Source organism: Dermacentor albipictus, chromosome 5 (genome assembly GCF_038994185.2).
Source record: "Dermacentor albipictus isolate Rhodes 1998 colony chromosome 5, USDA_Dalb.pri_finalv2, whole genome shotgun sequence".
In the NCBI taxonomy this organism is placed as follows: domain Eukaryota; kingdom Metazoa; phylum Arthropoda; class Arachnida; order Ixodida; family Ixodidae; genus Dermacentor; species Dermacentor albipictus.
In genome coordinates, this window is record NC_091825.1 from 122,981,426 (window position 1) to 122,997,537 (window position 16,112).

Sequence of the window (16,112 nt, forward strand, 5' to 3'; positions counted from 1 at the left end):
TATCACAACCATCGACCGAGCAGTATAGACGAGTTAATTAGTTGGACTTCTTTAAACTTTCATGGACTCAATAATTCAGTCAGTAAACTTTAGTGCGTGTTTTACGCTGTCGTACAGCGCTTGATCGGTAACGTTACGAAAACTCACACAACGCGTCGGTGATCGCTACAAAATGATACCGTTGTCGTCGATGGGGCACCCATAGCTGAGCCGCCGAACCCGCTATACACAACAACAACAGCAACTACAACAACTAAACCACCATGCACCTCAACACCCATGCAACCACACACACTGAGACAGAACGAAAGGGGCAAACGGAGAGGAGGAGGGGGGGGAGGGGGATGAATGGCAAAGGATGAGATAAAGGGCCGTCGAATGCGGAAGCAAAAACTTACGATGCTGCGGCGGAGTTTCTGGAGCAAGTCATCCATCTTGGGCGGTTCCTCCTTGGCGGTCGCCATGACGTGTGCAAGCCTGGGCCCGCGGGCTCAGCCGCTGTCGTCGATATCCATACGCGCTCGTCGCTCACTCGTCGACGTCGAAACGCGCGCGCTCAGCGACACACGCGCGTGTTTTTTTCGTCCGCCGCGCTCCCCCGTGCACACCGGCGGAGACAAGAGGGAGGCCGACCCGTTGGGACGCGGGGCTCTTGACACGGCCGCGACGCTGATGGTGTTCGCGCTCGACGGCCCTGTTTCTCTCCCTCTCTCTCACTCTCTCTCTTTCTCTCTCGCTTCCCCGCTTTCGGTTTCTGTTTCCCGCGGCTCTTCTCGGTGCCGTCTTTGATCGATTCGCGGGTGTTTTTGTTTTGCTTGTCAGCTGGCACTGTACGCGAAATCGCGATGCCGGTGAGCAGCAGACCCCGATGATGCCCGTAACCGAGGGTGGGGTTGACGCGCGGCCGTGAGCCTGGTATGCGGAACTCGGAACACGGACTATACAGATACGTTTGCTTCTAGTCCGTGCTTTCACTTTCCGTTACAACCGTTTGTCTTTTGCACCTGTGCGATACTACCCAAGAGAGCCGACCTAACTGCCTTCTACACGACTTGTCTCCGGTGGAGCGTAGGCTCAAGGGTAACGCAGAGTCTCGAGGTCTTCGCAGAATCACCTCTCCCGTTATGCTTTCGCAGGGTGAGTTGGCTTACTAGTTATGTTAGGAGCAGGCGTATTCGGTTTTGGCAGTTTGTTGAGTTTGATCCGGTGTTTTCGTGAGCGTCACGAAGGCCACCGCTTTGACTTTCTGGATTGTCGCTTAGGCAGTATAGAAAACCGGAAATAGACAGCGCCCTTCCAAAAGGTCACTTCTTTTTTTTTTCGCCCTTTAGAAAGCGTCCAGTCGTCTTAATATCTTTGCGCACTTCTTAATATTGCGGGCGAACGCTGCTAGAAACGCGAACACCGTGAAGTCACACTTGCGGGATTTGATTAGAGCGCACACGCTGTCACAGTTGATCAATTGATGAACACGCCCGACGAACGACAAGTACTGCACACAATAACAGGTTTCACTGGCTGATAACAACGCGGGGCACGTCGACGTTGGCTGAACAGAAACGAGACGACGTGAAAGTTCGCCGAATCCTTCTCACGACAAATTCTCAAGCTGTTCAGTAATACGTGTAGTCGCACAGCTTCACCCTGCTACGTTATCCACATGTTGCGACTGAGACTCGTGCCTCGTACAGTTTACGACCATTCTGACTGTCTTCGGGTTCCCTATAACTAGGTGTATCGCGAGTCGTCACACAACGTCACACTGCGTCAGCCACTGACGAACGAAAACAACTCGTAGATTGGATGGCCCGACGTCATGCCCACCTCCCGTAAAACTCCATTCCCTCTTGCAAGAGCGACCAAGATTCCTCAGGGGTCGCGCTCAATGAACACCGCGCACAGCCGTCGACGTCACTGTTTCCGCCAGTACAGGTCCGTACTACGCGTCTCCGTCTACACGTCCCGGCGGGTGTGAGAGTGACCCAAAACAGTTTCGGCACTCCGTCAGCCTAACATCGTTCGCGCCGGGCGCGCGTGGGTGCCTCCTGTTTTCGGCGCGAAAGAGCAGCGTGTGCGACCACCTTCTTCCCGAACTGCTTCCGTCGGAGGCCCACCGCGAGATACGGCCGCGGCGAAAGGCAGTCGCAGTGCGGACCCGGCCACCGCGGTCTCACCCGGGACGGCTTACCCCGGCAGCCGGACCGGAGCTGGTTCTCGGTCGGTCCGAGCCCCGCAGACTTGCCGCTCCGTCCCGGTGCTCTGCCTCTTCTCCTTGTTCTTCTTGCGCCGCTGCTACCTCCCGCTCGCGTGTGTAAGACGGGGTGGGGGCCTCCGGCTGGGTCGGCAGCACCGGGTGAAGGGTGTCTGCTGCTGCTGCTGCTGCGGGGCGCGAGGAATGCTGCCTGCCTCTAGGGCTCCGCGCCGCATCTCGTGGACTGCCCGGCCATTGCTGCTGCTGCTGCTGCTGCTGCAGCCGTTGCTGGGCGATGTTTTTGCTGCTGCTGCTGCTGCTGCTGCTGCGGGCGTTCGGCTCCTCCGCCGCCACCTCCTCCTCCTCCTCTTCGTGTTCTGCAGCTCGCTCGGGTCCCTGCTACTACTGCCACGCAGCTCGTCCTCCTGTCGCGAAGGGGCAGTGAAAAGAAAAGAGGAATGAATAAAGAGAACGCTGAAGACGTCACCACGAGGGGTCGCGGGGATAACCGTTGAAACAAGCGGCCGCGTGCTCTGCAACGAGCGCGTCGCTGCCCCTTTCCCTCCCCATCGGTTTATGCGGGTATGGCTGTAAGCGTGGCCTCACTGGTAAGGTCGTGTTGTCTTACGTAAGCTTTACGTAAGCTATATGTAAGCTTATGGGCGGTGCGAGCAAACTTGAAACGTAGAACATATAATCGGTTGCCTGCCTATAGTACCGGGACGTACAGGAAGTGAAACGCGTTATTACTGAATTACTATTTAGAGGATCTTTCGCAGCCGCCGTGGTTGTTTAGTTGTTTCGGCATTGCCCTTCAAAGCACGGGGTCACGAGGATCAAATCCTTGCCGCGGTGGCCGCATTTCGATGTGGGGCGAAATGAGAAAACGCCCATGCACCGTGCATTGAATGCACGCTAAAAAAAGGAAAAAAAAAAGAACTAAGAAAAAGCACATTTGGTCAGAATTAATGTGCACTCCGCCACTACGGCGTGCCTCATAAACAGATTGTGGTTTTGACACATAAAATCCCAGGATTTAATTTTAGTGGATCTTTCACAGCGCTATAGCGATTTCCGGAACCGCTGAAGATGCACTTCATGAAGCTGCAACATACTGTTGCGGTGCATGATCGTTCGTTTTGCGCGCGAAAACTCCGTACCGTGACCCCTGAACCATGGTGAAGGCTAGTGAAAGGACGAACACAAAGGCGGCTACTAGGGATCTCACCGTTTCTGTATGACTCCGGCAACGTGATAACTGCTATAGATGCTGCCTGCCACATACGGTCTTACGGGGCAAGCACAGCATTGCTGACAGTGACTGCATCATTGAGTTTCTGTACAGCTTGTCGCTTTCCGCGAAGAAGCATTGCTTACAGCGAGAACGCACGGGCAGTATTGTATTGTAGCTTTATCTTTCATCTTTACATGAACGTAAGCTTCGACTGCTTATGCCACAAGTAGTTATCTGCATTCCTTTCCTGACGTGCTATAGTCGACTGCCCGCACGCTGTGGGCCTGTATTGTTGTCGACCTCAAGAGCCTGTTTTTCAGGCATGTAATGTGCCATTATACGAGCTTTCGTTTAATCCCCTATGCGGCTTCACGTGTTTACAGAAGCCTACTTGAAGAACTGCACATACATGTGCGCGGCATGGTTGAAATAAGTATAATCATCAACGACGGTTTCAGAGAATCCGGCGGCGCCGCTGTATTCTGCCACATTTCTCGGATTGCTAACAGTGAATACGTATACCCTTTCCAGTCGCTGAACGCTCAATTGAGGATTGAAATTAGGCGCCTACACAAGGTCAGAGCAAGATGAGTTTCAATTCCCGGCAACGGAGCAACTTATTGCACCAGTCATCCATCTCCGTCACTTACCGCCAGGTAGCGCCACGGTGCGTTCGAAACTAAGCAGCCTACATGCGCTGCCTGCATGTATACGCTTCTATTCTAGACTTCAACAAAACTGACCAGAGCAAGAGCTACCGCTTGCGTCAGCCAATCAGAAACCAAGTTAATAAAGCTGTTAAAACGTGAGAAACTGCTCGCCATTGGCTGTCGCGGTGGCAATCATGGCGCCGGTACTGATGCGGTTGGCCAACCTACACTGGCAGCGTCCACTCATAAACATTCATGTGTGCAGGCAGCTTTGAGCATTCTATGCCAAACTGGCTGATGCCAGCTACAGCTTCCAGAGTGCTGCAGAGTTTTAGAGTCGCAGGATACGTGAATGCCAACTTCCGCATTCGGAGGCGCAGAAGTGTATATTTCAACTGACGACTGAAACTGTCGTCAAGTGCTTTAAGGAGATTATCGTAATTATCTTTAAGAACTTAATTACGTCTACTGAAGGACAAAGGCTCCTCCGGCTTACATTCCAATTGTCCTTTTCCCGTTGTGCAATTTGTACAAATTGCACAATTCCTTTTGTCCCGCGTCAAGTAGTCCCTCCGCATATCCCCACATTTTCTTATCTAAATGCTTACATATAATTTCTTGCCGTCCTAAACTGTATCTCTATTAACATGGCACCCAGGGTTTCGCTTAGAAAGAAGATACGTGTCGGAAAAAAGTGGCGTGGAAAAAAAGGGGGGTCGGGGGAATGAAGTGACTCTGGCTTAGGTGGACATACCCACTCGTAAACGGGCGTTTGCTGTATTTTGAAGCAAATTAAGTTGTTGGCTGAATTGCACCGGGCGTCACTGTCTCTATCCTACAGTCCTGTTGAGCTCGGAAGTCGGGCCGGACGACTGGAAGGTCTAAGAGATTTAAATTGCCGCGCACTTATGGCAAGAAACTGTGCGCATTGTATATAGTGGAGGGCGGCCACTGATATACCCATAGCAGCGCGTCCGCTGACACTCGGAGAAGACGACGCGCGGCCCTTGACATTTATACAACAGCCAATGCGCGCCTCTACGCACATTGCTGCATGCATGTGTCCGAGCGGTGACTAGCGCACGGACGAGGTCAGGCGTGTGTTTCCCATGACACCGCGCGCGTCGCTGACTGAGAAACGTCGGCTCCGTCAACCGCACACACATTCATACCCGACAACCACGCACGCCTTCAAGGAGATGACTGAGGTTATGTGGCCGCAGCTAACCGCGGTTTTTCATTATACGCCTGTGGTCGGCCGAAAGCGGCAAAGGCTCTACAAGTCCCGTGCCGAGAAGAGTCGCGCTAAGGTATACATATGATGAGGGCCAACGTCTCTTTCACGAACTCGGTTCGCCTGGCACACACGCTTTCCCGCACTGCATGTGAGCTAGCATGCAGTTTTCTGTCAATGCTGCTTGTTGGAAGACGTAGCGTTACTTTGTTCTTGTGGGCTTCTCTTTTGCGATTCGTGATGGGAAACGAGCTTTGTCATTAGTGAGGACCACAGCAAGGACTCCCTTGCTTTCTTTCTCTTTCTTTTTTTGAAATACACCTCATTACTCTAATTGATGTTTACGTTCTGACGGCGCGTGCTCTGCTTTTAAAGGGCCCTCTCAAGCCCAGCACTGTGTGGAGTTTATATATATAGCTGTAGCGTTAAATATGGAGTGACAGTGAAGAAGGCAGTTTGCTCTGAAACACAGTGGGGCACACTGGGCGACCATTACTCTACGTTTTGTGCCCTAAGTGCATCGCTGCATCGCGCGGGAAGCTTCAAGAGTACACAGCGTGGCGATGGGATTGTGCCATGTGCAATTTGTCGCGCGAGATTATATACGTGTGCAGGCATCTCGCTGGCCTTTGCGCTGCGCGCTGATTCTATCTTTACGTTCAGGACCATTATCCTGTTTTACGATGCTCCACTGTGCGTTTGCCTTGCGGACCGAAATTCTTTACTGTCGGTTACAAAGAAGCACTCTCCCCGAGTCTGACATTCTTGTGGGGAAGCGAACTGGGCCTCGCGAGACATTTGAAAGGTAAAAGAGCGCGCGTGGTTTTGCCCGACCAGGTCCTGACAACTCACTTCCCGTTCTCTTCCGTTCGAGGAAGAGTCCAGAACGGAAGCATCCCTGAAATAATAAAGAACATAGTAAAAACCATCTTTCTTTTCTTTTTTCACGAACAAGGAATAAATGACCTGCTATTAGGCATTCAGGACAAGCATTAAATTCTGCACGAAACAGTGATAACTGGCTCGCTCGATGACAACCATCGGCGGCAGCAGCAACTATCGACGACGACCAACGACGGCGATGACAACGACATGGACAGTGAATACAACGATGACGAAGCAAAGCTTAATGCTCTCCAGATGGCAATCTGCTAGCAATTTCAGTGCGGGCTGTAGTCCTGTTTTTGCCTCTAACTAATGACATGATGACATTATCAGCTGTCGGCCACGAAAGCTCAGCATAGGGGTAGTCTTCGTGGAGGACATCCCGAACAGCCATTCTCCTTTCTCTCATTGAGAAATAAAAACCGTTCGTTCGTTCGTTCCTTCGTTCGTTCGTTCGTTCGTTCGTTCGTTCGTTCGTTCGTTCGTTCGTTCGTTCGTTCGTTCGTTCGTTCGTTCGTTCGTTCGTTCGTTCGTTCGTTCCGTTCCGTCCGTCCGTTCCGTTCGTTCGTTCGTTCCGTCCGTTCGTTCGTTCGTTCGTTCGTTCGTTCGTTCGTTCGTTCGTTCGTTCGTTCGTTCGTTCGTTCGTTCGTTCGTTCGTTCGTTCGTTCGTTCGTTAGTTAGTTAGTTAGTTAGTTAGTTAGTTAGTTAGTTAGTTAGTTAGTTAGTTAGTTAGTTAGTTAGTTAGTTAGTTAGTTAGTTAGTTAGTTAGTTAGTTCGCTCGTTCGCTCGCTCGTTCGTTCGTTCGTTCGTTCGTTCGTTCGTTCGTTCGTTCGTTCGTTCGTTCGTTCGTTCGTTCGTTCGTTCGTTCGTTCGTTAGTTAGTTAGTTAGTTAGTTAGTTAGTTAGTTAGTTAGTTAGTTATAACCTTTCCAGAGTAACGTTCCTAAGCTTAACATTTTTGCCGTGAGCCTCTCAGCAAGTCATTGTGGCAAAATCACTTGACTTAATTCTAACAGTCGGGCATGGGCACCCGTCTTGAATTATGAAAGAGGAAGGAACGAAACTGGCTCTCCATCTATCGATCCGATACAGACCACCGGCTCGTCCACTTCCCGAAGCTACACTCTAGTAGAAGAAAATAAAAGCGATGTCCCTGGGGCATCCGTGCATGTTTCCTCTTAACACGTCGCGCGCCTCTATCATGGCGAAGTGCAAGCGCCATCGAGCCATAAAGAGCGTCAGCCCCAAGGCAACGATCGATAACAGCCGCTTCCCTGTTTGCGTGCACACCCCCTGCGTTGTCGCTGTAGTGCGCGGCAGAGAAACATTTCTTTTCTTCTCCAATAAGGCGCGAGGCAACAAACCCCCTTGTTTCGCCCCTCGAATTTACACGAGGACGCGAGCGATACACAACGACAAAAATGAGATGCCGAGTCTCTCGCGACAAATGGGATCGCGAGCAGTCCCCGAGGGGATTGCGCAGATAACGAAGGTGTTGCGCTCCCAGGAACTCTAAAGCGTATTTGCTCATTTACTGCGAGCATGTATATAGGCGGTGGTTCGAGTTTCTGCTCGACTGACTATACCGATACTCGCCCGGCGTAGGCATTTGCTTCTCGCTTCATTTCCGCGCAGGAAGCCGCGCCGAACGTTGTTATAGTAACGCGATACGCGCGCATAAAAGGCTCGGCGCTGTCGGAATCGCCCCACGCGCTCCTTTCGTAGCGTATATTTCTCGAATCGTTCGGCCGGCCCAGTTTAAAAGCTGCAGCGTCAAGCGGTATTACAAACGGCGCGCTATAGCAGGAGTCGCTCGTCTATCATCCAAACCGGACACGGCGGCAGCGCGGCGCAGGTCAATTCAAGCTCGGTCCCGCAGGTTTTGCAAGGAGAAGAGAGAATGAAAATACCGCCGTCCAAAGCGCGCTTTGCGCGCAATCAGGCTTCCCGGTCTATGCCACGCTGTATATATACTGCTGCGACCATTCTGTCGGGGCTAGCCACCGGCCCCTTCTGACACCCTGTCTAGTTCGTTCGTGGCGTGCGGTTGGGTTGGCCGCGCTTTGATTGCGAAGGGTCAGCTCGAGGAATACGCGAGCCCGTGCCAGGGAGGGCATAAACGGAAGAGATTCGACCGGTGCTCGCACGTAATGGAAGCGGTGAAACTGGTATACGCGGCCCGGGCATTCCGTTCGAGGGTGTGTGCGTTCACAAAAGAGGAGATAGCGCGGAATCGGCCATTACGCGTCGATCGTAAATTTGCGGGACCTATAGTCGCTGTTGTCTCGACAGGAGGTGTTGTTGTTGTTGTTGTTGTTGTTGTTGTTGTTGTTGTTGTTGTTGTTGTTGTTAGTTTCGCCAGACGCCGCTTCCCTAACTCGGCGTGTCGATCCCAGATTGAAGCCGAATTCCGCGCATCGGCTACGACCTCGACGCATCACTGATACGTCTCCAGGGAACTCGCATAATGGACGACGCGTCACCTGATGTAGGAGTCGCGACGTGATCTTCGCGACGTGAGCTCCGCATCACACAGGTGCAGTGCACTCTTCTCTGAAGATACTGTTTCTCTTGTTCGAGCTCTCCGACAGAAGGAGCAAACAAAACTTGTACCAGAGGTTGCCTTGCCTGAGTGCTACAGCGCATGTCACGACATAAGCTTTAACAGCTTTTTATTGTTAATTTCGGCAAACTAACATACCAGCAGAGGAGCACGTGCTGCCAGCTCGCTCTCTAAAGAGTGACTGGGAACTTGCAATCACGCACCGAAACGAAATGGCGCTACCTAAACTGTCTCTACACAAAGCTATACAAAGTCTATATACACTGCATGTCATGACTACGATAAGCCTAACTTTTCGAAGCTCGCACGTCACTCTCTTCACCCTGGCGTCCGATTTCGGTAACTCTCGTTTCGGCGATTTATCCCCGCCTAGCCTGTAGCCCATGCACGCACGCCGTAACAGCCCATAATTTATCTAGCGGTGTTGTCAAAATACTGCAGGGCGAAACCTTTCGGAGGGAGATGTGAAATTTATTTTGGTAAAAAAATTAACAATGGTCATATAATGCGTAGAGCAGACGGTATAGTACGGTATAGCTAGCTGAGCGAGCCGATGCATCTGCATTATTACTTACAGCGCGCATAAAACACGGAGAGAGAAGAGAGACGCAACACAAGTCATATAAATGTGTGAGAACTCACACATGCGTACACCCGCGCACAAAACATTCCCTCAACCAAAACCGAAACAAGACAGACTACTCTTGTTTCGATTTTGGTTAAGGGAATGCTTGGTGCGCGGGTATACGCACGTGTGAACCTTTTCCAATTAACTTGACTGTTTGTAAGCAATAAACTTTCAGTCGTGATTCAGCGCTACTGTTACGTCTCTCTTTTTTGTAGGCGTATTTGATGTGCGCGATGTATCAAATAATTTGGAGCAAACTATACCGATGGTGCATTAGGGTAACAGAATGTGGGCCAAGGGAATGGTACCGGTTTCATGGATGGCTAAGTATTACGTTATTATGCAGATAATGGAGTGGAAAAATTGGGAAACCTGTAGGCATCCTATGGAGTCGGCTTGTACAAGTCTGCGGTAATTACCCGCTGCACAATGGCGGCAATGGCGTTACACTGCTGAGCTCAAGAACAATCCCGTCTGCGACGTCCGCATTTCGATGGAGGCGGAATGCAAAAACGGTCGTTTGCTTAGATCCCAGGTACACGTTAACGAACCCCAGGTTGTCCAAAACTAACCCGCAGTTCTTCTACTGCGTGCTTCGTAATTAGATCGTGATTTTTGGCACGTAAAACCACGGAATCCTATTTTTTTAGTTTATTTTCAGGGGTAATTACTCATAGAATGGTAGGAAAACAGTTCGTCCTGCAGTTGCCATAAAATTAGGCTGATGATGATAATGACGAGAGAGGTTGCCCTAAAGTAAAGCTTCTAATGCCTGCAACTCAGCTCGGAAAGAACGGGGAGGCAGGCAAAGGAGAGGGGTCAAGAGTGGACCGAATTGGTATGGAGAGTAATGAGAAGGACACGCGGTAAGTCGTGCATGTAAAACCGGCATCAGAAGTACGCGGAACAGGGTCTCTGCGAAAAACCCAGATTTCCTCGATTCGTCGGCATGTAACCTAAAACGGAAGACTGCCGTTCAGACTCTCCATTGAAAACGTTGAAGTGCATTCGTCAAATTATAACAAATTCGATATTTTCGCGGAACGCCATGGTCCACATACTTTTGATCTTGGGCAATGTTGATTTTAACATGTGAAAATTTGTGCACAAAAGGCCCATCTGCAGTGGCGAATATGAATCAGCGTTGCTCAGCATTTTCAAGAAGTTTACGGATGACCAGTTTCATTGATAGGCGGCCGGGGGGGGGGGGGGGGGAGGCAGTGGGACGTCTATATTGAGCGGTCAGTTGCCAATGAATCATAACGAAAAGTTTCGTGTCTGCCATTCAGTCGCACAATTCAGAGAAAACAACAGGCATCTGCTTCTGTTGCAAATTACATCGTTCTGAATGAACAGGCATGAACACCCTCGGCTTATTCGAGTATTTTCCCCCAAAACTCCAGCTCAGCCCGTCTGAATTTTCCAACAACATAAATGTCACGCGGGCTCATTCTTCGCGTGCTGACCTCCACCTTGCTTCCACGTGCGGGACGACCAGAGGCAACGACAGCTACCAGCGAATGAACGCGAAGCCATCCGACTCGCGTCTATGGCCGTGCTTTCGTGAATTCGCTGCATGCCTGTGCACGACTGCGTCTATACAGCAGCAGTGGCGTAACGCTGGGAGCACACAGCGCCGGATTAGGATCCTATGCTATATAGCCGCTTGGGCACGGCGGAACGCCGTTTAATGGTCGTCGCTAATAGGCGATTTGTGACCATTTGTTACGCGAAAATTACGCGGTCGTCAATAATTGACAGAGGGGGGGGGGGGGGGGCGCTGCTGGCGCCTGCGATGCTGCCTTGGGCTACTATGCGACGCTGTCTCCACGCACGGTCAAGCTCCAAAGGTCGGCGAGCCACCGCCAACTGTCCTCGGGGAGTCAACACTGTGTCCTCACGGCCGAAAGAGCTGCAGGCCCAACGTTTTTGGTGCAACTGCTGGCGTGGCAAGTTATACTCGCCGGTGGAGCCAAAATCCTGGGCTGCTTTTCTCTCTCTTTCTTTTCTTGAAGGGTCATTGAGCATGACGCTCAGTTACGGGGGAAGATATTCCAGCAGAACATTTTGTTGGGCTAGCTGGTGCATATTACTGAAGTACTATAGCGCCAAACAGACGACACAAGAAGAGAGACGGACGAGCGAACAGGACGAAGAGACACGAAAGCGCTCGTCCGTGTCTCTTCTTGTGTCGTCTGTTTGGCGCCTATAGTACTTCAGTACGGGTAAAGAGTAAAAGTACGTAAGTACAGACAGTGGCGTAGTGAGAAATTTATTTTTACGGGGAGGGGGAAAAGTGGTGGTGGGGGCATGCACTTTACCCGGGAAAGGGGGAGGGGAGCAGGCGGGTGTTGTCGCTCGTCAATCACACCAGGCATCCTGGTACACATAAATTTCGTGTGCGTGTGTGTGTGAAGGGGAGGAGAGGGAGGGAGGCACGTGTTCTATGTGCTCCCCTTCCCCTCTCCCCCCATCTCCTTGTCTACGAGTTATAAACAATTTAGAGAATATTGTGTTCAGTATATACAAGTCTGCAAGATAAAAAGAAACGTGCAAGTTTTTATATATAAACTGCAAGTGAAGAATGCTACGGTTCATGTAAAATAAAAAGCATATTTAGCGCCAGCAAACAAGGACGGAAGGGAGACGACAACACAATGCGCTATGCGTCTCCCTTCCGTCCTTGTTTGCTGGCGCTAAATATGCTTTAAATATACCAACACGCCCAACAAATGGCAATGCTACAAGTCAAATACGCTGTGAGCGTGGCTTGCCAAGAAGCGTGTGACATCTGCAAAGATTCACAGTGGTTTTTCTCTGAGCGTTAACGATTCAGCGTCAACGAAGCCCGCTGCCGGAAACGCAAAATGGTTTTGCTATTACGGTCTCCTTCGAAGGACAAAAAAAGAAAAGAAAGCTTGAACGAGACAGAAAAGTAGTTACTCTTCCAAATGCATTATATTAAATTCTCAGAAAATGACTACAAACACTGAAAACTCTAGTTCAAACAATTCTATGGTAATCTGAATTACGAATATGTGAACGGCACGGAAGAAACACGCTTCGGGGCGACTCTCGGTTGTTTCCGCTAACGCAATGGCCGCAGAATACGGCACGCTGCTTGATGCCTTGCACTTTGCAGTGCACGGATTCAATCTGACGGCGCTGCGACTTCGCCTGCTTCTGTATGCCGACGTCATCACAACTCGACCCTGTATGTTGTGACGAAATTGTGCAGTCTTACAGCAAATGCTTCTAGTTCCTTTATTTTTATGTCCTCTCACGCCACTCCCTGGTAATAGCATGCTGACGCTTTTGACGGCAGTAACCGTGCTTTACAAAATTTAGGCAGCCAGCGAGCAGGCTTTAGTTTACGAGCAAAAACTGACCAAGCTGAAACATCGCGGCGCTTTAAAGCGTGCTTGGAGCTGCTAGTGATAAATGTTTTGCAGATTTGGGCAATGTATACGCTATACTTTATCGTGTTATGTCGTTACCGTCTTACTGTGCTTGCATGAAGGAGCGTTTGCGCAGCGGTAGTCGTATTGTACGCTAAGCTATGCTAAGCTACGTTACGCTAATACGCTAAGATACGCTAAGCTATGCTCAGCCGAGCTGAGCGAATGCCTTTAGTCTCGTTCATTTCCTTGCCCTATGAATGAGCGCTTCAGGAATTCACGCTTATTAGCGTCGCATTTCCACTGCCTGTAAGTTCTTGAAGCTCTGTGGAGGTCTTTTTAAGGAAAAGAAACGAGCCTACTAAAGAACCGAATTTAAGACGACAAGTAATGCTGTGTATTAACATCTGGGGCAGAACCTATGGTACTACCATATGAGTCATAAACTTGGAGGTTAACGAGGAAGCTCGAGAACAAATTAAGGACCGCGCAAAGAGCGATAGAAGAAAAGAAGTGTTAAGTGTTTAGCTCAGTGGCTTCAACTTACTAATAAAGCCAACATTCAGGATCAGGTGCCTTGTCTACGGCGAAATCCGCCTAAAGGAGTGTCGACAGCGCAGCCGTTGTGTAACAAGGATTTGTTAGTCAATGGCCATCAACTTCTGAGAAAGCTGACTGCATCTCTCTCCGACACAGATGGTATGGAAAATTGAGATGTACAACTGGATCCCCGATCTCATAAACGAACAAGGTCACCGATACAGAAAAAGTCTAGCTCTCCCACCAACTCCAGGGCAAACAAGTACGTGAGAGAGATTCCTACAGAGAAGGGCTTCTTGAGGGAGAGCGTTTAAGACGAAGCATGTCTCTACTGCACAGATTTATTCACCACATGAAGTTTAACAGTAATTCGCTGGAACGGTCGTTTCATACTTTCCGCTCGCAACATATTTTTTTTGTATCTTGCTTCTAATTTTCTACAGTTATTATTATATTAGAGCAAACTTTGCTTGATTTCTGGTCAGACTTTTCATCTAAAAGATTGCCGATGTTTCCGAATGGATCGCCTTTCCCGAGTTTAGTTCAGTTTCTTTTTTGTATTTGTATCAGCAAAGATCTGCCATAAGGCTACTGTAGCATACCAGATAATGTCACCAGACTATGAAATGTTAGCATTGGATATAACACTTCCCGGTTGCACGACATTTCTATATAAACACCTATTTCCGAGCTGGAGTGTAAGATACCCGTTATTTTGGTACCTCTATAGCTTGCAGTCAGAAGAACGCCATACCAGTGGGCGAATTTGATTCTCATCATGTATCGTGGGGTTCCCGAATGGACACTTGTGGCAAACGCTTGTGGGATTGGGTTTTATCAAATCATTTCTCTTATTTAAATGCGAGAGTACATAGTTTGGCTCCGGGTCAGTCGCGATCTGCCTTAGATCTTACGCATGCTACCTCGAACCTTCCGGTCCCCTCCTGGAACAGTGTTGATTCCGGTACTCTCAATGACCATCTCCCTATAATTTTTCACTGGTTACCCCGTTCACTAGTTTAGATAGTCATGGGGGCACTTTTGTTAATTATTAAAAATTCTAAAATGCGTTAAAATCAGCTTTAAACGCTCAGGAAGGCATGGAGAGGCACACTAAAGCAATAATCCTTTGTTCAATTCTAAAACAATCATAAAAAGAAACTCGATTTGTTGTACCATCTACGAAAGGTAGGTCAGATGAATGATACTGAGTAAGATCCCCTGGTAGAATTCTGATGGCGAGCGAGATTTTAGACGTTGAAACGTGCATGAAAAAACTTATATAACCAATGCCCTGTTAATTGAACTGATATTATACATATATAGCTACTACATTTACGCGAACAGTCTCAAAAGTTAAGGACGAATATTATTTAAAGCACTACTTATATACTTCGAAGTCTAGTAATGAAAGAGAGGTGTATAAATTTCTTCGATCCCTAAAGTTGCACCAGCACCCGCGAATATCGACTCTGTCGTTCTATCAACAAAATAACTTTCAGGGTCACTTGAGGAAATTGCTCTAGGACTTGCCCGACGTTTCACGCATAAATTGCCGCTAGGAATATCGAAACCACCCACTCGAGGCAACATTGTCGAGGTAACAGCTACAGAGGTTGCGGGCATCATTAGATTACCGGCGTCAGTCCCAGGTCCAGATGACACCACAAAAGGAATGCTAAAAGTTATGCTTGATTATGCGCCTCAGGACCTACTAAATATGGTAAATTTTTCTCTCAAAATTTCCTGGGTTTCAAGAGAGTGGAGTGTACCTAAAGCTATTCCACTGTTGAAGAAAAAAGCAGCTGGGCTTAACCAAGACAACATAATATCAACTTCTCCTACTTCCAATGTCGTCAAATAACTAGAAATGGTTGTTCATGGTCGTATAACAAATTTTATGCGGGATGGTACACTTCTAAGTCCTTGTCAGATTGGATTTCATCCCGGGCACTCCATGTGATGCGCCCGTGTATATCTTGAGAGCCGCATTAAACTTGCTCGATGATGTCGCTTGATGTAGCAGCAGCATACGACCCAGTAGAATATTGTATTCTATTCAATGAACTTCAGTTTACAAATTTCCCGAAGTATATGACCGCTTGGATATATGAAATTATGAGAGAGAGAGAGAGAGAGAGAGAGAGAGAGAGAGAGAGAGAGAGATTTATTATCAACGTGGTATTTCGCCGTCAAAACAGAAGCCGACAAGAGGTTTGTCACACGGTGCCGTTCTCTGCCCTGTATTATTTAACTTTCTTGCTAAGTACAATTCATTTCTCTCCGGAAGTACACGGTTATTTTTATGTGGGCGATACCTCATTTTCTGCATCCGCAACTACTATACACTCGCCACGCCAGTCGTTGCAGAGTTACTTGGGAATGCTTGAGACATAACTGTAAGATAGCTTATGCATGCCGTTAAATGCTAGCAAAAGTGTGGCACTAGTCTTTCCGTTAATTCCACAGGCGCATACATCCCTACAATACCGCCAGGAAATCATTCCTGAAATTGACTCAGTGAAGTACCTTGGTGTTACTTGCGATCGCAAGCTCACCTGGCGCAGTCACATCGAACATATTACAGCAAACGCAGAAGGTGCCATAGCTATGCTCCGCCGGCTCAGCCACCGCCGCTCTGGACTACGCAGGGATAGGTTACTGGTGGTATATAAGAGGTACGTGCAGCCCATATTAGAATTCGACAGCATATTATTTTCCGGTCATCCCACCTACAAAATTTAACCTCTTACACTTTTAGAAAGGGAAGCTCTACGCTTATGCCTCAGG

The 16,112-nt window shown here is 49.0% G+C and overlaps 1 protein-coding gene and 1 long non-coding RNA gene across 2 annotated transcripts in view; one reads left to right on the forward strand and one right to left on the reverse strand.

Moving 5' to 3' along the window:
* The window catches only part of LOC135911635 (nucleolar and coiled-body phosphoprotein 1-like), a 179,982-nt gene that overhangs the window by 150,300 nt on the left and 13,570 nt on the right, over positions 1-16,112 (reverse strand). Inside the window, exon 2 of the mRNA XM_065443976.1 lies at positions 399-2,616. Within this exon, the coding sequence (XP_065300048.1) occupies positions 399-464 (66 nt within the window). The 5' untranslated portion in view covers positions 465-2,616. The remainder of the gene's footprint in view (positions 1-398; positions 2,617-16,112) is intronic.
* LOC135911636 (uncharacterized) overlaps positions 1-16,112 on the forward strand; it is a 180,535-nt gene that overhangs the window by 89,233 nt on the left and 75,190 nt on the right. The window lies entirely within an intron of this gene.